Source organism: Drosophila sulfurigaster, chromosome 3 (assembly GCF_023558435.1).
Source record: "Drosophila sulfurigaster albostrigata strain 15112-1811.04 chromosome 3, ASM2355843v2, whole genome shotgun sequence".
In the NCBI taxonomy this organism is placed as follows: Eukaryota; Metazoa; Arthropoda; class Insecta; order Diptera; family Drosophilidae; genus Drosophila; species Drosophila sulfurigaster.
Window position 1 is genome coordinate 22,444,406 of NC_084883.1, and position 23,598 is coordinate 22,468,003.

At 43.0% G+C, this 23,598-nt stretch overlaps 3 protein-coding genes across 4 annotated transcripts in view; all 3 read right to left on the minus strand.

Moving 5' to 3' along the window:
• The window catches only part of LOC133840980 (protein prickle), a 70,127-nt gene that overhangs the window by 37,421 nt on the left and 9,108 nt on the right, over nucleotides 1-23,598 (minus strand). The window contains exon 1 of one of the 2 annotated variants that reach the window (XM_062273208.1): nucleotides 7,588-8,174. The exons of the other annotated variant lie outside the window; for it this stretch is intronic. Coding sequence (XP_062129192.1) covers nucleotides 7,588-7,820 — 233 coding nt within the window. The 5' untranslated portion in view covers nucleotides 7,821-8,174. Of the gene's footprint in view, nucleotides 1-7,587; nucleotides 8,175-23,598 lie in introns of those variants that run through there. 2 annotated transcript variants of the gene reach the window in all.
• On the minus strand, nucleotides 8-2,278 carry LOC133840928 (uncharacterized). Its single transcript, XM_062273125.1, has one exon. The coding sequence runs from the start codon at nucleotides 2,233-2,235 to the stop codon at nucleotides 67-69; it is 2,169 nt and encodes a 722-aa protein (XP_062129109.1). The 5' UTR covers nucleotides 2,236-2,278; the 3' UTR covers nucleotides 8-66.
• Nucleotides 2,271-4,586, minus strand: LOC133840929 (uncharacterized). Its single transcript, XM_062273126.1, has one exon. It carries the CDS (start codon nucleotides 4,354-4,356, stop codon nucleotides 2,395-2,397), a length of 1,962 nt encoding a protein of 653 aa, XP_062129110.1. The 5' UTR covers nucleotides 4,357-4,586; the 3' UTR covers nucleotides 2,271-2,394.

Here is a 23,598-nt window from a genome sequence, read left to right on the forward strand (position 1 = left end):
AATGAAGTAAAATAAATCTTTAGTTATACTCGTTTTACAGCAATTAATTTAAAATTAATAACTATTTCAATTGGGAACATCTTCGGTGCTTTCAATGACCGACACAATATTTTCGGCAATGTTGCAAAGATGCGAATAGGTTTGTATATAGAGAGCATCGCGAAAGAATTTCGAGTGACGTAGACTCTTTTGGACCTCAGCCAATACGTTATTATCCTCTTTATCCTTGCCAGCTAAAAGTGCTGCAATTTTCGCCTGTATGTCAGTATCACCCTCCCCCTCCTCCTCCTCCTCTTCACCTTCTTCCAATTGATTGATAAAGTATTGCTGCATCTCCGACTTGAAGAAAGACTCCTCAATGGTTAGCATGAGATCCTCCCACTCTTCGAGGCCATTGCAAATGGCGCCACGCACATAAATCAAGCGTGTGCGATGCTTTTGCACCTCCAGTTGACCCAGAGACTCCAAGCTGGGTGCACCACCCAAAAGTGGTTCCAGCACAACCATAAAGTTTGCAAACATTTTCTTGCGCAAGTCTACGCTTTCGAGTCGCATAATCAGCATTTTAAGTGTGTCCAGTCGGAGATCCCACTGCGGTTCGCGTGGCTTCTTTAGCTGCTTATGCATGGCCTTGAACACCTCCAGATCATCGAAGCGCTGACAATTGTAGCCCGGATTTAGCGAGTTGAACAGTTCACGCTCATCCAAGGTACGTTCGTAGGCACAACAGGTCGCAGGTGGCACAATAAGCGGTGCCAGTGAAGCCTGTTCATTCATTATATTAGTCATAACTTTGGCATTCGACTTGTCGATGACTATCGCTTGCAGCTCATTCAATCGATTCATATATTCCTGTGGAGGCGTGCAGCGACCGTGGAAACGCAGCTGAAGCGATCCCTGATTGCTGCAGAAGATCTTTGGATCACTCTGCAGACGCCACAGTTCCATTGCCATGCGAACTTTGCGCGGCTGATACATCACTATTAAATTGTAGCTCTGGCCGTGTGTCAACCGGAAACTGTCCGTGTCGAAGAGGAATTCATCATCCTGGGCGAGCAGCAACGTGGGCCTATTGTAAAAGTATACGCCCTGTTGCCAGTTAAATGACAACGTTTGTTTGCCAATATTCGTTAGCTGCAGTATGTGTTTGATGCGCTTTTGAAATGGATCACATTTGAACTTGGTCATCATCTCAAAGCAGTCTGTGAATGGCTTATCTTCGACAATGTAATCCTTGCCATTGATTTTAAGTCCTATTTCGGGTATCACGGCTTCACTTGAATCCGGTTCTGTTATCTCGATTTCAGGTTTCGATATTGTTTGTGACTGTGTTTCCTGGACCTCCAAGAGCTCGTCATACTCAGAAGTTCCGACCGGATTGCTGCTACTGATTTTGAGAAGTCGATCCTCCTCAAGAAATGTGCAAGTGGGCTTTGGTGGATTCTTTTCAATTTTAGTGCCCTTTACCTGCAAGGTATTTAGATCGGGAAAAAACTCGAGCACACCGTGAATCTCCTCGAACTTCTGCTCGATGCGTTCCTGCAACACCTCCGATTGCATCCAGCTATTGGGCAGTTCCTCTAGCCTAGTCTTGGCGCCCATCATCTCCTTTTGTATCACACTTGGTATGCCAATAATCTCCACATCCTTCAAGTTCTCCTGTTCTGCCTTTGGCCATGTCTCAGCAATGCCATCAACGATGTTGCAGGTGTCGGGATCAATCATTTGTCCAAGCGTACTGACCGGCTTTGTCGATAGCGTCTCGGGTTTCATGCGATCCGCATAGTCAAGCAGTCGCACCATAGTTTCCTTATTTCGATTGTCGAATGTTGACCGTCGATTAAAGAGCATCTCCTGTGCACTTTTGCCCGTTTCAATCTGCAGTCGTTTCTGAATTTCTTGACGCTTCGCGAGCACCTCGTGCCAATATCTTAGACGTTTGTCTACATGCAGTTCTGACTTAATGGTATCATGAACTTTGCAAGTCGACGATGTTTCGGGGAAGAAACCACGACGCTCGGCAAAAATGTCATCGAGAATCTCATCCACAATGCGTCCGCTGTAGTGTGTGATGCTCGGGCCAGCCTTGCCATCGAGCATCGGCAATTGTAACGACGATGGATAGAAAGTGAAGAGATTTGTATAAGTTAATGGTGCCCAAGTCACAGGCTTGGAAGTTTCAGTGATTTTGGCCGATGAATTGGCACAAGTCGAAATTTGTGTGCACGGCAGCATCTTGTGTGGAATTTGTTATAAAAAACAAGCTCAAGTGAAGACAATCTCAAATATATTTAGTTAATGATTTTGAATGGAAGCTCATGACAGAATAAAAGTTCGTACAAATCCCTAGAAAAATGTCAAGGGTTACAAATAGAAATAGAAATCGAAAGACCCCTAAAGATGGACATTGCTCTCGATGGCACTCACAATATTCTCGGCAGCATCGCAAAGTAATGTATAGGTTTGTATGTAGAGCGCATCCTTGAAGTATTTGCAGCTATTGACCCGTTTCGAGACATGCGCATCTATCTCCTCTTCATTGGGCAACTCCTCCCCTAAGTCGTTGACGCCAATGACGAAGCGATGCGCTTCCGATTTGTAAAATTGCTCGCCCAGTGTTTCGGCCAATACTTGCCACTCTTCGAAGGTGCTGCTGATGATGCCGCGCACATAGATAAAGCAGGTGCGCTGCCTCTCCACATTGTTGTCTATCTTGCTGAAGGTCTCTTTTGAACTGCAACGCATCGGTTCAATAATGTCCAGCAATAGCTTCTGCAGTGTTTCACGCTGCTTCGGCTCATGCTGATAGATGCATTGACGCACCGTCTCAATGCTGTAATCCCAAGCCGGTTGACGCGGCTTTTTCACCAGCACATATAGTTCCTTCAGAGTCTCCAGATCCGTAAAGCGCGAACACTGGAATCCCAAGTTCTGGGCACTGAACAGTTCACGCTCGTCGAGGCGACGCTGATAGGGACAATCCATGTGAGGTGGCTGCACAATAGGCGCGAGTTCGGCATGGAATTTGGTCAATCGGTCTGCAACCTGCTGATTGCGCTTATCAACCACCAGCTGTTGATCCCTATTGATGCGCTGACGAAAGCAGGCTGGTGCAGTACAGACACCATGGAGGCGAAGAGTAATGCGACGCATGCCACAGAACGGAGAACGCTGCAAGTGAAGCATCCAGCTCTGCTTCTTCACGCCCACCGTCATGGGCATATACATAACATCGATGCGACGTGCATGGCCTGGCAGCAAAGCAAAGGGACGGGCATCAAACACGAAGTCTCCAGTGCTTCCTTGATGTTGAATTAGCTCCTTGTTGTGCATTTGGATCTGCTTCCATTTTCCTATAAGAAACTTATCGCCAATATTCTCCAGATAAACGATCGTCTTGCGCATGCGTTGAAATGGATCGCACTGAAAGACCAAGTGCAGCTCGCTGCTCAATGCGCCCTGCATATCGCCAAAACCATGCAGAGTGCCATTGATCCGGATCTGATTAGACGAAGGCGTATGCTTAATGGGCGCTGGCTTCTTCTCCACTTTCAGCTTGGGCAAATTGCGTTTGAGAGCATGCTCGCTGGTCTCGGGCGACACCACCAACAGCTCATCCTCGCCCAGAAGCTGTGTGGTCATCAGGGGCACAGTGCGTGGCTCGAAGCCGGGAGCCACCTGCAGATTATCGAGCTGTGGACAATAGCTTAACACCCGCTTGATGTTCTCCTCGTTCTTGTGCAGCTGCTTGGCCAATACTTGCGAACGCTGGAAGCCGCTCTCAGGCGGATCAACGACGCCAGCCAATTCGAGTTGTGCGACTTGTGGCAAACCGACGAATTCAAGTGTCTTCAACTTGGGATCCGTTGCTTGCAGTTCCCGAATCTCGCGGCAAGTCTGCTGATCAATGCGTGTCTTCAGTACACTATACACATGATCGGGAGCGTGTTTCTCACTGCGCTTGGCACTCTCGAGCACATGTAGCAACATTTTCTTGGTCTGATTGTCGATGGTCACATGACGATTGAAGAGCACATCCTCCGCTCGCTTCCCGGTGCAACTTTGTATGCGTTGCTGTATGGCCTTTCGTTGCTTCAACATCTTGTGCCAGGATGCAAGACGCGGATCCATCATGTCATCATCATCAGCTACTTTATGCTTTGTCTTGACAATGGGCATATTAATGAGGCAGGCACTGCTGCTGTACTTGCCCATGCCCTCCTTCTCCTTCATGGCATCGAAGATTTCATTGACCAACTGATCGGCAAAGAACGTTGGCGTCTCGAGGCGTCCACTGTTGGTCAATGGCTGAAAGTTGACTTGTGAAGGATTCACTTTAACCTCCTCGCGATCCATGTTGTTATTTATCGTAGAGATTGTTTACGAGCCGCAAATGCCTTACGTGTTCGACGCAACTAAATTACAAAATACAAATGTCTACAAATTCGTATATATAGAAGAGTATATATATCGTTTAATATTGGTGTGTAGGAATCCTTGTGTATCCACTTAACCCAGAGCAGAGTTCAATTTATGTGCCCCAAATTGATGGGAGCTGTGCTAATTTGCTAAACAATTCACAAAAGCAAATTAAAGCCTACTCAGCTCGTGTGACAAGTCATCGTAATTTTCATCAGCATTTTTTTTGTGGCTCGGCGAACGTTGAATGTCGAATTTCCATTCCTGTTGCCACATTTACATTTCCCTATGGCGGCGTCCCAACGACGACATTGACGTGCCGCCTTCACACAATTCAAAATTGCGATAGTTGTTTCTGTTGTAGTTTGTTGTTGTTGTTGTTGTTTTGTGACTGGCAACATAGCAAAGTGAAAGGAATCGTTGAGCTGTCAGCGTGGAACAACAAACGAACTTTACTGCAGCCAAAAGAAGGCCGAAAATAAAGTTGATTTATTGTCAATGCATGTGCAAAATTAACAACAACTACAGCTCTTGATATTCATGATTGTCGCTAGGCTCATTAATAATTGAAACTTGCCACAATTTGCAGTAACTATTATCGAGAGAATACTTGGCTAATGCTTTTTCTTTCTACCTTTTTTTTTTGTTGTAAGCTGTCAACTGGCAACTGGCAACGGAAATGCAGACGTACAACAAAAGGCATATCAATTACCCAGGCAACCAGCTACAATGAAATGAAATACAATGAAATATAAAATAAAAGCACACAAAACACACAAGGAAAGAAAAGAAAATAAAGTAATTTAGACCAACAGTCGGATCCTGGCCGAGTTGCAAAGCCAACTAACCGCAGGCGAGGAAGCACGGCTCGTTGAAACAACTGAGTTGAAAGGATGAATACGTGGGTAGAGGGGCAAAGAGAGGCGAATAAAGGCATTGCTGCTATTGTTAGCAATTTCAATACTCATCATTATTATAAGACACAACTCTGAGCTGTGAGTTCTGTTTTCTGAGTTCTGCTGAGCTGTGAGCTGTGAGCTCTCTGGAGCATGTGTTTCATTTACGTGCCTGAGCGAAATGCAATCAACATATTGTAATTTCTGAAATGCATATTGAGAACGTGCAAAAAGATACGCAACACAATGCAGTAGAAGCAGCAAACAGCATGCAATCTGAAACTTTGGCTGCACTTAACGGGCCGCCGGACAAAAACAAAAAACGAGCCGGGGGACATCGACATCGACAACCACATCAACAACGGCATCAGCTTCGTCTTTGGCATCGGCGTCGGCATCGGCATCTTATGCTGCTGCACTTGATGCAGCAGTGGCAGTTGAGGCAGCTGTGGCAACTGTGGCAGCAACAACAGCAGCAAAAGCAAAAATCTGGCAGCGTTTGCATTTTGATTTCCATTTCGCATGCACTCAAGTAACGCATTTATTATTTACCAAGCCTGGCAACAGGCAGCACCAACGTGCAATGTGCAATGTGCAACGTGCAACGGGCAACAGGCGGCTGAGGCTGACGCTGAGGCAACTCAATTCAATTCCGCAGACTCATGCTGCAGTTGTCAACGTTTGCAGACGAAGACACTTGTGAACGAGCCCGTTGCCCGTTCCCTCCTCCTTTCTACTCCCCATTCCTTTCGTCCACTCTCTAGCCAGCTCTAGGCGATGCTGATCCAATGTTGCACATGTTGCATACCACTTGGTGCTGTTGACAGGCAGCCAGCCAGCAGCAACTCTCAGACGGCAACTGTTGGCGCTTGTTGAGTGAAGACAGACGAAAAGACGGGCACTCAAACAAATGCATAATACATACTCTATCCCGTTGGGACACGTGCAGTTCAGCATTCAATTTGCAATTGATAATTAAATTTGCACATTTTATATATCAAGAGTGAAATATTAATAGCAATATCTATTACAAAATCCATTAATGCGAAGGGAATGGGTCAATATAGGAGTAAATGTGAATATAAAGTGAAAATTATTAATTGGTGATTTATATCATTTATATTCAACCAGTTGTAAACAAGTTAAAAATGTATAAACTCAATTACTGTGAAAGGAGCAAATAATTTTGCAAAAGAAAAAGTATATAAATTTTATCATGTTTAAAATATTTTGTAAGTTTTTTAACAAATCAATTTGAGTTCCTTTAAACGTCTAATAAAGTTAAGCTACTTTTATGTTGCAATTTCTTGCTAAAAAGTATTGTTAAATATGAATAAGTAAAATATTTATAAATTAAGTTTCTGCTATGGGAATAGATCACATCACGTACATATGTATGTATCATATATAGTGGATTTGAATTTGAATAATTATTGTTATACTCAATATTTTAAACTCTTTCTTATAAATACTCAATAAAGTGTAACAACTTTTAAAGCTTCTTCACTTTCATAAGGAAAAAAAATTATAAATTGAATTACTGTTAAGGGAATTGACCAATATACACATACATATAGTCATTTATTGAAGCACAATTTCGTTAAAAATTAAACATACTCTGAGTATGTCAGTAAATAAATTTGAGATCATAATGCTTCATTCAACTAAGCGACATTTAACCTTGCTTATTTGGTAGAGTATCTTTAACTGCAGCTAGCCAGCTTTGTCAGCTTCTTATGCCATACATGTTAAAATAGAGATTTATTTATTTTTGCCTTGCTGCCGTAGCTGCGATTTTTTTATGCAAATGTTGCATTAGATGACGCCCATAATAATCAAAATTTTATTGAATGAATTGTGCGCTGTAAATTCGCTGCATATTCAGAATTCATTAGAGGCCAAATCCATTGAGGCAATGGAACGGAGTCCAGCTCGGAGTCATGTGGGTTGGCAAGTCGGCAGCCAATCGCAATGTGTGGTCATAAAAAAAAGTGCGTTACAAATAACTGCACATTTATTGAACGGAACCGTTAGAGAGGCTTAATGGCCGACAGATCGTGTTTGGATCGAGTTGATAGTATTGCGAGTTAATTGCTGTGCAATTTGTGCACCAACAAGCTGCTGCAGCAAGTGGAATGTGCTGTCAAATGGTGGCACTTAATTAAAGCCCATTCAACAGCAATTGAGCGCGACAATGTTGAGGCTGCATATTGCATATTGCATATATACTGTATTTTCCATATTGCAGTTGCAGATTCGATTTCGTAATTACCTCACTTCGGCTGACTTGATGATCGCCTTGGGGGGCGCATCCCAATAGTTGGGCGCTGGTGGCACCCATTGGCGCAGCACTTGATAGTTGCCCTCGAGCAGCTCCATGCCCTCGATGACCTCCACATCCGAGTCGCCATCATTGTTTACTGCAACAATGTTGCTATTGCTGTTGTTATTGTTGCCGCTGCCGCTGTTGTTATCAGCATGCAAATTATCAATTGATTCGCTCATTGTCTTTGCTGCGATTCGATTTTTTGGCGCCGCTTTCACTGCCAGTTCGCTGTGGCTCCAAGGTAAACAAAGATGCGCACATCCATTTGCGCTGAGTCACCCACAAACACATACACACACACGGACACCGACACAGACACAGACACAAAGAACTATTTGCAAGAAGAAGAAGAAGAAGCAGCAGAAGTAGCAGCTGCTGCTGGCACCAAAACAATAACAACGAACACGAATCTCGCCGGCGTCTTGAACTTTTGCCGGGGTTTTTTCTCTCGTTTGATTTCTTTTGCTTTCTTGCAACACTTTTCGTAGAATTTCTTAGGGTTTTACCCTTTGCATTTGTTTAAACACATTATATTTTTGCAGTATTATTATCAGTCACAGACAGAGCCTCGTTTTGGCTGGCAGCGGCGCGCGGCGCTCACGTTGCACTCACGAATTGTTTCTTTCTAATCGGCGAAAATGTTCGTTGCGTTTGTTTTGGCACGGAAAATTGACAAGCACGGCGAAAACACATCGCACAAAGCAGCACACAAACACATGCACACTTATATACACACACATATACAGTGAGGGGTTAATATCTGGCATTCGCTTTTGCATCCCTTGTGGAACAGAACAGAACTGAACTCGGCGACCGAAGTCGCCCCATTGTGCCGTGTCCTTGGTCCTTGCCCGATTCTCTGTTTCAGTTTCAGTTTTGTGTCTCGGTTTTCTTTCGCCTTGCTTGGCTCGCCTGGCTCGACAGCTTTTATTTTTTTTTTTGCTTTTTCCTTTTTTAGTGTGTGCAAAATAAGGGTTTGTAATTTAATGTTTTTATGTCTGATTTCGTTTTCGTCGTGCAGGGCGGGGAGGTGTTGTACTCAACACACGCATATTGTTGAAATTATGTAGCCAAAGACTTGGGCACAAACCAAGTGGGCAGGGAAGAGCAGGCAGGGAGGTGAGTGTTCACCTTTTAAGCTCTTGAGTGAAGTTCGAATGTAACTAGCACAGTGAGTTAAAAGCAATAGCTTCATCATGAGTTAACTGGTAAATCCCAAAATATTCAAAATACATTCTTGTATTCGAAATGAATTTGAAACTTCATTATCTCAATAGAAAATTTTTATCTTATAATAATATTCTGAAATTAAATATAATAAAAGCCATTTTACATACTTCAAAATAATTGACTAACAAATCAATTTTTTTTTATATATTATATATTCGAAATTAATTTAAATTCAAATTCAAATTTGCTCAACAACACACTTAAAATTTGTTTTCATATTATTTAAATATTTCTTTGTAGAAACAATTTGTCTTCGAATATTTCCTTACTTTTTGTTGCCACATTGACAATTTTGACTTCCCGTATTCAATCGTACTTGTACCACTGTGCTCGGCTGCTCACACATAGGTCTGACGGCACGATCCCCGTGAACTCATACTCACTCACACCGATGAACACGTACAAGGAGCGCAACCTTTTACGGCCACTCACTCACACTCGCACAGTCGTGCAATGCGAACCCCAAAAACAGAGGCATTCACAATCGCATCAGTAGGAAGGAAGGAAGTGAACGCTCGAACGTATGCTCAAATTTTGCTACAAATTCAATCTGCTAAAGTAAGGAAGAGAGCGAGAGAGCACCTGGGAGAGAGAGAGAGTGAACTGCTCTCTCAGCACTGTGTGTTGCTCTCTTGATTGCCAGGATTTATTTTTTTAATTCACTCACTCAATTTGAATGTCGTGCTCGTTTTCATGCTCGTTCTGTAGAATTCACCCCTAAGCGTCTTCACGGTAATTTGAACACGTGCCGAGCAGCTGAGCGCATTCCTCACCCCTCAGTTTGCCATCCTCACCTTGCCACCGATGTCGATGGGTGGTAGCTGCTGCTGCTGGTCAATACAAATACAAGGCAACCCCCTTCTGGGGGTGGCTCTGCAGCAGAGCAGACAAACAGACGATCGTAAATTTTTATGATTTCATATGCTGCTTATGCTTCGAGGCATGCAGACAACAACTAACAACTTGCTCGCTTTGAGCTTTTCAGCAATTAGCGAACGAAGTTGAAAGTTGGATGTACGAGTATCTTTGGATGACTTGGACTCAACGGTACTGTACATGTGATGAGACGAGTTCACCCTCGGGCGCCGCAAGGTATGCAATGCACTCGTAAAAAACAATCAACTTGGCAACACTTACGAGGCCATGGGGAATAGAAACACACACACACGGCCGCGGCCGTGCAAGGCAGTGAAAGTGAAATTTGTTTGTGTGACGTCAAAGCGACGGGTTACGGGTTGCAGACTACGGACTACAGTCAGTCCATGGGTTACGGTATTTAATGTGCAAATAGCTCATACTCCCCACTCGATGTCAGCCAGTCAGCAACAACCATTCCACGTGTTATGGTTGCTGTCGCTAGCAACAAATTGCGTCGTTTGCCAAATCAACCCTGCAGACAGACCAAACACATACATTCCAAACCGTTCGGCCAGCTATAACAACAACAAACAAGCCCAGCGACAACAAACAAACACAGTTCAGAGAAAAGAAGTGGGAGGCAACACCTAAACGACAACCGACAACACTTCAATAGCCGCACACGATTTCCGTTGCAGCATCCTGTGGATACATTACAGTCAGTCAAAAATTTTAATTAAAATGCACCCAGCAACATGTTGCTAGCAACATTTGTAGCATCTATTTGTATTCATAGCTAAACCGAGCATAGTTAGCACAGCTCAAAATACTTGAAAAATGACAGAGGGCAGCTTGTGTCAACCCTCGAGAGATGGCAGAGATAGACCATGCGGCACACTCCTCGTTTATGGCATAAAAATAATTATATAAACTTGATGCCCTTTGCTTTGCCGTGCCGTCTGGCAATTCTTTGATTGTTAACCAGCGACAACTGCTATGCATTTCCACCCTCGAATAATGTTCCCCAAATCAACGCCCACACACGCCGCACTCCCCTCCCCACAATCTACTAACCGCACAGTTTTGAAAACACGCAAAACCAGAGAGCGGTATAAACAGCACGCCCGACAACCGTCGAAGCGGCCGGCGGCGGCAGCGGCGGCAAAATTTACCTCGCCAATGGCCCAATCGGCCAACAACTGACTTCGTTTGGGTCGGTTTTAACATGATTTGTTGGATTTGCCAAGATTTCCTAATTCCATTCGTTAGCCCTTACCCCGAGGGTTGGACTCAGCTGACTGACTGACTGCCTGTCTGTCTGTCTGTCGCTCTGTCTGCCACGTTGTTGTCGCCGTTGGGTGTTTTGTAATTTGTTGGTTTTGCGGCAATGCAGTTTAAAGAGTTGTCAAGTGGGTGACAGAAATTGCACAACACTTTTGGTGGTGGCTGCAAATGAAACTCGCAAAATGCATACAGATAGATACCAGATACTTTACGAAAGGGTTTTAAGCTAAGATCTTTTTATGTAGCTTTTAGCTTGGCAATCGAAAGACTTTTAATTAAATTTGCTTAACGCGTTTCCGGTATTTTGGAAACTACAAATTGTTTAAAGAATTTCCGTTAGAGCGACGATGCTGTTCCCGATTTCCCACCATTATCTAGAATTTAGTGATTTTTATCAGGAAACAAGACAACTAAACACACATTACGGTGATGCGTGTAATTCTCCAACTTTAATGAAGTGTCGTCGCCCGCCAATAGCTTTGTATCGCTGTTGTTGTCTTGTCGTGGCCAAGTTAGTTAGTATCTTGTGAGTTGACATGGCAGCTGGCAGTCGGCAGTCGGCATTTTCATTAGCAGCTCTCTGATATGGCTTAGCACTTCATTATGGGACTGCTATTAGTTGCGAGTTGCTTGCATGACTTTGATATGCCATTGTTGGGTCCCCAACTTGATGTGGGAAATTGCGCCCAACAGCAATTTTGATGGCCACACACATTCAGAAGCGGCTGCCATAAAAAACCGCTGAGCACTCACTACTAGTTTCATCTATTTTTTTCTTTTTTTTTTTGTTGTTGTTGTTGCTCTGTCTCTTAATGGCGTACTATTTCAGGTCTAAGTCGCCGTTTTGTGGGTCGTTACACTCTCGAGGCTCGCAATTGTTTTTTGTGCCAAAAAGCAAGAAAAAAAAAAACAGAGAAGAAGAAAAGAAACCATATGCAAATGCTCATAGTCATATAGCTGATGTTGTTTCTTTTGGACTGCTTGACTTGTCTGTTTGGCAACTTCCTTTCCAGCTTGTGGCGTTGTTGTTTATTTAAAGACTTTCTACGCATCGTTAGACAGCACACAGCCACATGTTGATGTAACGAAATCCAGGGGCAATCCGACCACATCAAAGGCGTTGCTACTCGCTAGTTGCTGATGAAAGCCCCCCTCCACCGCCTCCTCGAGAATTCTCCTCCTCCATTCACCACCCAGCAGCGACAGCATTTATTACGCCTTTAACTAGACATTTATTTGGACAACTCGCTTAGAATTCCAGTTAAATGTTTGCTTTGTTTGCTGCTGCAGGCAAAGTCGAGAGTCAAAGCATTTTTGGCCACAGAAATAGCTGGCGGCCAAGAAGCAGAAGAAGCAGAAGCAGCAGCAGCAGCCGCAGCCGCAACTCAAACAAATGCTACACATTTAATGCCTATTTGTATTTATGTAAGTTTGTTTGTTTATTATTAAAATCAGCTTGTTTGCCCCCAGCCTACCTTTCTCTCCCTCTCTGGCTTTCTCTTAATCTCTTCAGCTCATAAATATGCAAGTCATTAATAGAAATATGATGTACCCATCGCAAGTAGAACCTGCAGAGCACACATCAACGTCAAAAAGTCAAAGCAACAACCCCAAAAAACAGAGGAAAAGCTGTCTATCTCTCAGTCTGTGTGGTGGGTGTTGGAGTTGGAAAAGTGGGCGCAATGTGGATTGACAGCCTAAGCGTTCCGCTGGAATTGGAAGTTGGCATCAGGAATCGGAATTGGGGTTATAGAACGACGCCACTAGAAATGGTAACAACGAGTCCTTGCCTCTGCCACTTGCCACATAAATTGAGTAAAAATTACGCTTCATTTGATTTAACACAATCGGGTTTTTGTTGTTTCCCTTGTTGATGTCAAGGCATTTGATGTTGTGGCATCGGCATGGTCATAACATTCCGACTCTTAACTTGATATGGGGGCCGCTCTTCATGCCTTTAGCAACAATTGGATTAAGCACATTATGATGATGATGATGTTGACGAACGGTTGAATGCATTTCGGGGTGGCATAACGCAGTTTAGGAATTTTCTAGCTGCGTGTTTTCCCCCCATCCGTAAATCAAACGAGTGCGCAATAACATAATTAAATTACAAAAATTTCCAGTAAATATAAACACACAAAAGATGAGTTGTGAATCACACTCTCGCAATGCACTTCGTTATTATTCTTGGCCAGCAATTAAAATTGACTTGAATGTGCGTGAATGGCGTGAAAAAGATTTGAGCCAAATCTTCGTTCAGCTGCACTTTCCATTTGGCTTTGGCTAAAATGCAATAATAAACACATTGTCTTTACTCTCTTGCTGTTGGTGTTGGCGTTGGCGATGCACATTTTATTGCCTTCCTTTTTTTTTTTGCCTGCATCGGCAGCCAAGCAGCAGGCTAATATTTCCGCTATTGGCGGCGATTTTCTTTCACTTTACCGCGGGCCACTGCAACTTGCACATGTTTTGACTCACTTTGCTTTATTTTCGCCTCTTTTTTTTTTTTTTGTTGCTTTTGTTATTTAGTTTTTATTGACAGGCAGACTTGTTACATGGAACAGTCAGCGCTCCTGAGAGCGAGCGAACAACGAACGAAACGAAGCAACGTTTGCCTGCTTGCCAGCGGCTGCAACATCCGCACATGTGGCATGGTCCACAAGTCTGCTGTTGTGGCATGAAATGAGAATGGGAATGGGTTGGTCTCTTTTGCAACAGCAACAGCAGCAGCAGCAACAGCAGAGATCTCGGGATCTGGATCTGTTTTGGGACTATGCTTTTCCTGTTTCGTTTGCACCGACGGCAGCATTGTTATTGTTTATTGATGCACTACTTTGCGCTATTTTCGTGTGGCCAGGCCAGGCCAGGCATATAACATGCCTCATGCAGCAGATGGCGATGCTAGTTTAGCTAGTGGGCGTCCAAGAAGAAGCAACTCAGAGAAAGAGAGAGAGAGAGATAGAGAGAGAAAGAGAGAGAGAGAACGGAACCAGCTAAAGCTGTGGTAACAACAGTTTGAGTTTTGCGTTCAGCTAAAAATACATAAATTGTTTCAAACTCCGCTGCTGCTGCTGCTACAGATCTCCAGATGTGCCTGCCACACGTTGAGGGGCAGGAGGTGCATGTTGCATTTTGTTGTTGTTGTGTGTGAGAGGCGCGCGTTACGCCCAAGTGCAAACGTAATGAGCGAAGTGGGCGGATCGGGTCATGCAAATTGTTTGGCAAAGTGTAATTCAATTAGTTTCCAGTTGTGGTAAACGGTGCAACAACTACAACTGCAACTGCAACTGCAACTTGACAACTTTCGCCCATAAAGCGCACAGATTCATTTGCAAAAGTCGTCGGCGAAATTTGACAATGGGCAATCACATAAACTCAACAGCATAATTAGACTCCAGCCGTTGTCAGCTGGCAACTGCAACTGCAACTGCAACCGCAGCCGCAATAGCAAAAGGTAACTTCTGTCCAACTGTCGCAGTTTTATTGAATTGTCAAGCTTGTGGAATATATGGCCAAGAGATCGACTTGCTCTTGGCTGCCTTTCCTGCCAATTACTGCTGCCAGACAATGTTGTTACCGCTGCCGCAGTTGGCTGCAGTTGCTGCAGTTGACTTTTTCTTTTTGCTCATTTTTGTGTGGCTACAATTACGTATACGACCTGGTTGCCAGATCTCGGCGAGAAGAGCGCGCGCTTGGCTTTTACTTCGGCTTTGCCATTGCTTTTATGTCGCATGTAATTAGTCACGATGTTGGCAGACATACTGCAGTCCAGCTGATGTCGTCGTCCTCTGTGTCTCAGTCTCAGTCGCAGTCGCAATCTTCGACCCTGTCTCTGGCACCGTCTTCGTCTTGAACTGGCGTCTTGGGTGCCTTGCACTCGATTCTTGACTTGTGAGTTGGCCATCGATGCCGCCTGCTGCTGTTGCTGCTGATGTTGCTGCCTTTTGTTGGCTTTGTTGTTTGCCGTTAAGACCAACTGAAGGTATTGTAAAAAACAAACTAAAGAAAGCCAACTGCAAACTCTGTTGCTGCTGTCGATGCTGCTGTTGCTGCTGCAATCGCGGAAGTGTGAATTGCCATCGCTTCAAGCCGCTTACTGTGCAATTTATGGGCTGCTATTGCAGTTTGCAGCGGGTAAACTGCAGCATAATTAGCCCAATTAGTTGGCAAACTGCTCATAAATTACTCGAATTTCAGCTAAAGGCTATCTATGTACATATCTGTTGCAGCTGCCTGTCTGCCTGCATTCATCATATAGAATGAGAATGAGAAGGAGAAGGCTAACCATCATTTAACATATTCATTAGAAGTTTAACGCCGACAAGAACACAACACAACAAATAATTTATAGTCACATGCAGCGCCTCAATAATAGAGTATTAATCAAAACACAGTTAATTTTAAATTGCTTCAAAATGCAAAACCGGTTCATAGCTAACACTCATTACCCAGACAGCGATAGCGAGTGAGCGAGTGAAAAATGAAACAAAATTTCAGAGTTTCAAAAGTTTGTAAGCACTTGAAAACTCGAATTGCTGCGTAATGTTGCCAACAACAGCAACAACAAGAGTAACAACAACAACAGCAATAACAATAACAGCCAAATACATACATGAAAATAAAAATATAACAACAAGAGTTTTGAAATAAACTGAACAGAAAAAAAAAAAAAACACCGTCAGGTCGGATGTGCTTGGCTCTTTGGCACTTGAGACCCTCGCATATCGCGCACTTGAATCTGTTACGCAAATGTGCGTAATGCGCATGAATATGGATGGATACATGGAAGCCAAGTATGAATACACTCAGTGCTCAGTGCTCAGTACTCAGTGCTGGCTAAATGTGTGCCCACATGCAAAAGTCCAACAACAACAATAACAACAAGTAGGAGAACAGGCAGTAACAGTAAAGCGTTCCGCTAGTCAGGCCTTCAGCTTTTTGAAGGCGCGTGGGCCTTGGCAACAAAACGTCGCTGGCTAGGAACTTGAGCTACTGCCTACCAAATAAATGAAAAAAAAAAAGCCAGCAGATATTGAGAGAAGAAGAAAAAAAAGGTCTGAAGTGTTTTGTGAAGTGGCCGAAAGCAAAGTTACAAAATGTGTTGGCCATAAACTTAAGCAATTTGTTAGAGGAATGCTTAAGCCAAGTTTCTTTCGTGTTAACTTCACGACAACTGCGACGCGTTGAATGTCCCTCCCTCTCTCTCTCTTTCTGTCTCTTTCTCAGATCTTTGCTATTTTCTACTGCTATTAATATTGCTGTTTAAATTGAGGAATTTTATGGTGAGTTCAATTTCAAATCGCTGCTAACGATACAAAAACCCCATGACGATTGCGCAGTTGATTTTTCCCCCGACTCTCTCACTCTCAGTCTCTCTCTCTCTGTGATTCTTTCTCTGTAAGTACTGTCGAATTGCCTGGCAGCAGTTCAATGGTCTGACAAGAGAACAACTTTTCCAACTGGCATTAATTGAACGCTGTCGGCGACCCCAGGCAACAAAGTGCGTTCTTTCGCTCCCCTCAGTCCTCTTCTTCAAAGCGATTCGAATTGAGTTTAACTCGCACTCAAGTGCAGAGCTTTCACAACACGAAACATGTCGTCGTTGCCTTCGATTTAATTCGATTGGAGTTTGTATCAAATGATAAAGAGAGTGAGAGAGAGAGAGAGCAGTGCAGATTGCAGGCATTTCATTTTTATAGTTTTAGTTTGATTGACGCACTGACACAAAGCTGTGGCGCAGCTTGATTGTGCGCATGCGCAGTCAATCAGGCGCCAAAGCCTGAACAATTAATCCTTTAAGCAAGTTGGGAGAGTACATAAACTCAATTTAGCGCACAGGCTGTCACACAATTCGCAATCAGCCACGAGTAGATACAACGTACTAGATGTGTAGATACAGATACCGAGCTGCAGATACCAAGATACAGCGAGAGCAAATGGCTGTCCTAGGCCAACTAAGCTGCGACATTGCGCGACGTGTTGGGTAATTTGGAGAATTTATGACAAGCATTATGGCAACACTGGTTTCACTAGAGCACATTACGTCTATCACGGTGTGAGTGAGTATGTGTGAGTGTGTGTGTGTATGAGAGTGTTTGTATCTATGTTTGTGTCTGCCAGCAATTCTTTGCGAGCCGCCCAAACCAGTTTCATTATTGTACACATTTTGATATTTATGCAACGCGTTTAGCTTTCTGATTACTCACGCTCAACTGGCCACAAAACAAGAACTTGCTCGCTCGCTCGCTGGTCGTGAATTCTATGCGGCAACAGCGGCAACTGCAACAGCAACTGCAACTCCCGATTGCAACTATATAATAAGTTAGTCGAGCGAGAGAGCTTTAAGTTGGTAGCCGGCGATTCCTCAATGCGATGTGCGGTAACGTCGGCGCATTTTGAAGATTTGAAAAATTAGAAATGCCAATTATACAAATAGTCAGAAGTTGTTGCTAAATTGTCAAAACTGTTGCTGTTTGTTGTTGTTGTTGCTGCTGCTGCTGCTGCTGCTGTAAGTTGGAGGTTGATTGGCCAGTTTGACGGGCCGCCAAAGGTGCGGCTGAAACTCAACCACAATCTCGGTTTCAGCCTCTGTATCAGTCTCAGTCTCAGTCTTGGCGGCCTTAATACAGTTATGGCCAAATCCCTGTAGCTTTTAAATTGCTTTTGCTCTGTGGCAGTTGCCAGCCGAGTTGCCAGAGAGTCGAGAGGCCTGCCAGCTGCCTTTGCTGTTTGTCTAAATGTCAAATGCAATTGCAGTTCGCTTGGGATGCACATTGGCAAGCCGCCATCGTTGCCGCCTTTGCCTTTGCCATTGCCTTTGCCTTGCTCTTGGGCGTTGCGGCCAGTTCCAGCTTTAATTGCGCAAATCTTCAGATCTGTGGCAAAATGTTAAAGTGCAACAACAGCAACAGCAGTCTCGTTTCTTGCTTTTTTTTTTTTTGGGTGTGCATGCAACGGCTGCAAATGAGAATTAGTTCAAGCTGTGGCCGCATTTGCGTATACTTATTCAGCGTGTTGCGTATACGCCACGTTGTCTGCCTTTCCCAGGCCTAATTCAATTAAGTTGTCGGAAAATTGGCCAACGCTACGTGTCGCCCATTTCTTTGTGAGCTGCCTCGCTTTGCAATTTAAATAAATCATCATCGCTTGCCGCAAGGCCAACACAAGAATACAAAAGTTCTATGCCGTTGATGTCGATGCATTTTGAGTACGTGCCGCGTGTCTAAGACCTGCATGAGGTACGCTCTCTACTCTCGATACCCGCAACCTTCGTGCCAGTGTCTGCCAATTTAATATTTGTCTTGGGCTGGCTCCATGGCCCCATGGCGGCCTGCACTTTCCAATGTTCGTGCGGCTGCTCTAGTTTCGATCGAGTTGCCAGTTGCGAGCTCTTCTACTCTCTTTTTTCTATTCATCTATTTCGGTTTTTATGCCTAGGCCATGGTATTACCGTGCGATAATACCGCAATTCATCATTATTATACTTGTATTGTGACTGTCTGGATGTCTGGCTGGCTGGCTGGCTATGTTCTTGGGCCATGTTTGCACGTCAGACTTTGCTTTGCTGCGGCTCTAATGAAGGGGTTCCGCATTTTGATATATTGACATGAAATCGTTGGCGGCGCACACAAACACAATAGTACTTTTTTATGTGGCCAACAAAACATTGGCAAAATACGACTATTAAAAAGATGGAGAAAACAAAACAAAAAGCGTTACGAGTATTCTCCTAGTCGCACATCTATTTCTTCCGGCTAATCATGACTGGAGTTCCAAGTAGCCATACATACATATGTATTCTATGCTATGCTATGCATGTGCCTCAGACGTGTTGCGTGCCTAGTGGGCGTGGTCGTAGCCACCGCCTCAATTAGGCGTTAACTGATTGGAATTCTAACGGCCATTCCACATGATTGCAGCAAATCTTTGTGCTCATTAGGCGCGCGTTGCTTTAGCTGCCTGCTTGTTGTTTATTTAAATCGAAATATAAGCATTTACTCCAGCTACAGCCAAATAACAGCAATTGCCTATGCTGCAGGCTTTACAGCGACTCTACCGCAGTTAGGAAACAAAACAAAAACAAAAAAATGAAAAAGAGGCTGGGCAGCAATCATTGGGCTTAGGCCATGGCCAAATGGCCAAGGAATGCTGGCGATAAGAAAACGCTTACGTAACCAAATTACAGCCTCAAATTTAGATCAATAAAAAACACGCAGCAAGAGATATTCAAAGGGAATTAAAAGTAGAAACAGAAGCCATAAATATGCACCGATCTTTGAATATGCTCAAAATGAATTCGAATGGTTTTTTATTACAAAACGATAAACAAAAGTTGATGTAAGGAAATCGTGAGACTCTTATCCAATGATTAGAAATAAAAATGAAACCAACTTTTAAAATGTTTTTATGTGTAAATAATTACATTTTATTTCTCTATTGAAAATTTTATCACTTTTTAAATGTAATAACATATTTTCTGTAAAGATTTTTATGTATTGAATGCGGGAAATCATCTAATCTACTAGAATATAAATATTAGCAAATCCTTACATCATTTATGTGTATTTTATTTCTTTTTTACTTCAGTATTAAATGCTTTTTAAATGTAATAACATATTTATTGTACCCTTTGAGAAAGAGCATTAATACCACTTGGCTGCTGACCAACCCAAAAAGCGCACAGAACAATGCCAAAAGCAAAGCTGACCTCAGTGCGACGAGGCATTCCCCAACTGTGTATGTGTGTGGGTGTATCAGACTATAAATGTGTGTATCTATGTGTGTGTGTGTGATTGTGTGTTAAGCTTAACCCATTATGGCGCCTAACGTACGAAACGTTGCACACGAAACAGACTTGAGGCTCGATGCAAGCGACTTCGCTGCGGCCTAAAGAAGAGAGTGAGATAGACACACGAGTAAAGTGCATGAGAAGGAGATAGAAACAGAGCTAGGGACAAGGACTGGCTGTTGCATCGGATGCTCATCAAAATGATTGCATCACGAAGAACAAATTTAAACGGCGATTACCGCCCAGCCACCTCTCGCCCCTCAGTTTAGTCTGTGCTGTGTTGCTGTCAGTTCGATGCTGTCCACTTTTGGGGCTGGCAATTTCTATAACTGCAGCTAAACGCATAAATGCAGCAAGAGCAACAATAACAACAACAACAACAACAATGACTATGACGATGAGTTGAGTTGGTTTCATACCCGGAGACGGAGCCTGGGCCGGATTTATGGGCTTTCACAAAATGCCGCTGTGATTAAGTTGCATGAAAATTATAGTTTCGCTAGAACTTTTATGTCGCTTTAATTGATGCGTCTCCGGATGCGGTCCAGAGAGTGGAGGAAGAGGCAGCTGCCCAAGAGAGGGCCACAGCGTCCACAGCATTAGCTACAACGTCAGGCGGTTATGAAGTCTGAAGCAAGAGTTGACAGATGAGCTCGCAGCATGCAGCTTTACAGCTTGCTGCTTGCTACATGAGGCTTGCATTCGACTTGGAGCCCATCTTTCAACATGCTCGTTAAGATGGGAAAGCAGTTAAAATATGTGAGTACATACCTTCCCTTATTTATACATTATATCTATATGGATTTATGCTTTTATTTTTATATATATTATTTCTTGTTGCAGCTGCAGCTGCTGTTGTGGCACGCATACTCGCAAAACTCGTTGTTGTTGTTGTTGTTGTTGCACTCATATGGGGAAGCGAACAACAACTTTGGCGATCATGCTCTGCAATTGTCGCAACTTGTCCGCCTTCGCCTACAACTGGGCAACTTGGCAAACGAGGCAAATTGGCAATTGCACATTTGAGGGACAAGTGTAAATATTGTGATTGCAAATACGCTTTCTGATTTATTGCCGCAATTATATGCACATATGTACAATACATGTACACTAAAATATATCATATTCATATTCGAGTATTCGTAAACGTATTCGTTGTATTCATATGCAAAATCAAATCGTGCGGCAAACGTGTAATTTAATGCGATTTTGCTGTAAGAGACGCCAACAACGTCGCCGACATTGACTGCGAGTAGGAGCAGGAGACGAAGGGGCAGACAGTGAGCGAGGAGAGGGAGGAGAGCGAAGAGAGTGAGAAGCTGCAGGGGCACAAATGACAAAGTTGCCTGTGCATGGCTTTTCGCGCCTTTTATTGTCGGCCAGTTGCCGCTGCAGTCTTTCCAAGTCTGTCAGTCTGTCCAAGTGTCAGTTTAATGCTCGACTGACTTAACACGCAAATTAATTAAATGCGACTGCCTCTGCCTCTGCGACTGTGGCTTTGACTATGTGTGTGTTTGTGTTGCCAACAAATTGCTCTGTGGTTACTCAGAGTGCAACACCAACAACGACACTCAACAGATTGTTGCGTACAAATTGTGGCAGCATGCTGCAATTGCATCTCATAACATTCCCATGTGATTGCGTGCGCCTTGAACCTTAAGGTGACACTTAGTTAGTTGATCTTGACCTTGACATTGAAGCTGTTGAAAAAAAATAAATTGTGAAATTGCTCGAGATTCGCGCTTATATAAATAATTCATTTTTTTCTTTATTTTATTTGTTTTTATTTCGATCATTTCCAGTCATAACATGAATTGTAAGATGATGATAGTAAAGTTGTATCGCAAATGGGTTTATATTATATGTTATTTTAAATTCTATCTAGCTTTTTCTACATATATTAGTTTTAATATTTAATTTATTGAGTATTTTGATAATATTTTATGCCAAAACTAGGCGACTTACATATAATTCGCAGACAAGTTTATTCCTTTTTTGGTGACTCAATTTATGAAATTGTTCTGCTCTAAAAGGAGACGATTGATCTTGACAATTTGTAATCAATTAAACTGCAATTGCACTTTGCAATGAAAAAGGAATAGTCATTAAATCAAGTAAAACTTGATTTGTGATTCACCAATAAACTTTATACTTCAATCTTTCAGATATTAGAAATCGTTGCTTGCTTGTAGGGAATACTTATGAATAATAAGAAATGCAATAGAGGTGGACTCTAGACCATATCGGTATCAGGTGGCATTACGAAATCAATAGGCACGAAGCTATCGATGTCATCAGTGGTCAGAAGTAGAACAGTAGCAGTGGAGTAACTTCCACTCGATGTTCTTAGCAGTTTTATATCAATGTGCTTTCGATATAATATTTTTAGGGTAATTTCTAAATCTGTGACTTTTTAGCCGGTTTTATAGATTTCGATTTGTTTTTATTTTTAACAACTGTATATTTTAATAGATTTCTCACAGTGTAGCAACTGTATCAGTAAATGCTCGAATTTACATTACAGCTGAAGGCTACTGTCAAAATGTGACATCAATGAGAACAAAAAACAATTACGTATGTCACTTGTCTACATGCAACAGCAACAGCCTCTTTATAATTATCTCTTTTTCGTGTATGTTTTTTTGCAACACTCTTCAATCAGCTGTCGGTTTTTTCTTATCGATTTCGTATGGAGCAGTGGAATTCTTTAGCCTCCAATTGGCGGCACATACAAAAATAAAAGACGACCCACCTGACGCTCTGTGTATGCTCGTAATTAACCGAGGTGGAGTCAGCTCTAACTGCGCCTCTACGAAATTAATTGATTGCATTTTATGCTCGTTCATATCTCCCAACTTGCAACTGCAAACTGGAACACGAATTCCGAGTCGGAGTTGGAGTCGGAGTAGGAACAATTGCCCCAATTTCTTGCAGGCGGCGGCATGTGGCTGACAACAAGGGGCGGAGACATTGGCAGCGTCTAATTGGAGTAAATTATGTTTACACATTTGGCCGTGCAATTAGGTCAACTCACTTAAACACACGAATGAGTGTGAGTGTATGCGACTGTGTGTGTGTGTGTGTGTGTGTGTTATGATATCAACTGCATTTTGTGGCTTGATTTTACATAATTAAGCAGAAGAAGGTTGAACGATAGAAGAATGAACTGCATTCAACTTGAGCGCGGGTCGTGTGAGGTCTCTAACCGAGTTTTATCGTACATTTAGATTTTTTGGAATACTTAATTAGTTCTCGCGCTACGATTTATGGTGGGGAATGCTGCGAGAGAGTGTTACGAAATAGGGAAAACGACTTTAAGTAATATTTATCATAGGTTAAACTTGCCATGCGACTCGATGATAGCATAAAAATGTCAGCAGGCAGTTTATAAGAATCATTCGACGTCATGGGTTAGTCAGCACAGTCATTAATTGCAGGAAATCGAGGAGTTATGAGTGTCTCCATCTCCTTCTCCTTCTCTTTTCTTTATCTGTGACTCTCATAGCATTCTATAAATAAACTAACAAGCATTCAGCTGGTTTTTCTAACATGATAACACACTCAACTCAAGTTGACTCGACTGCGACTGCGACTTTGGCATTCTCCGGCTTACTCACGCTGGTTTGGTCGTGTAATCGCAATTGAGATTGCACGTGTATCAAATGCAAACCCACGCGATTTTCAGCAGCACCACCAGAAGCAGCTCCGAAGACAACGCCCTGGAAAATCACAACAATCACAAATGACAATACTTCGAGTACTCTCCAAGTACACGTACTCGTACTCGTATTCAT

Excerpts from the sequence above, each read along its gene's own strand:
- LOC133840928 (XM_062273125.1), bottom strand. The coding sequence starts at position 2,235 with ATGCTGCCGTGCACACAAATTTCGACTTGTGCCAATTCATCGGCCAAA.
- LOC133840929 (XM_062273126.1), bottom strand. The coding sequence starts at position 4,356 with ATGGATCGCGAGGAGGTTAAAGTGAATCCTTCACAAGTCAACTTTCAG.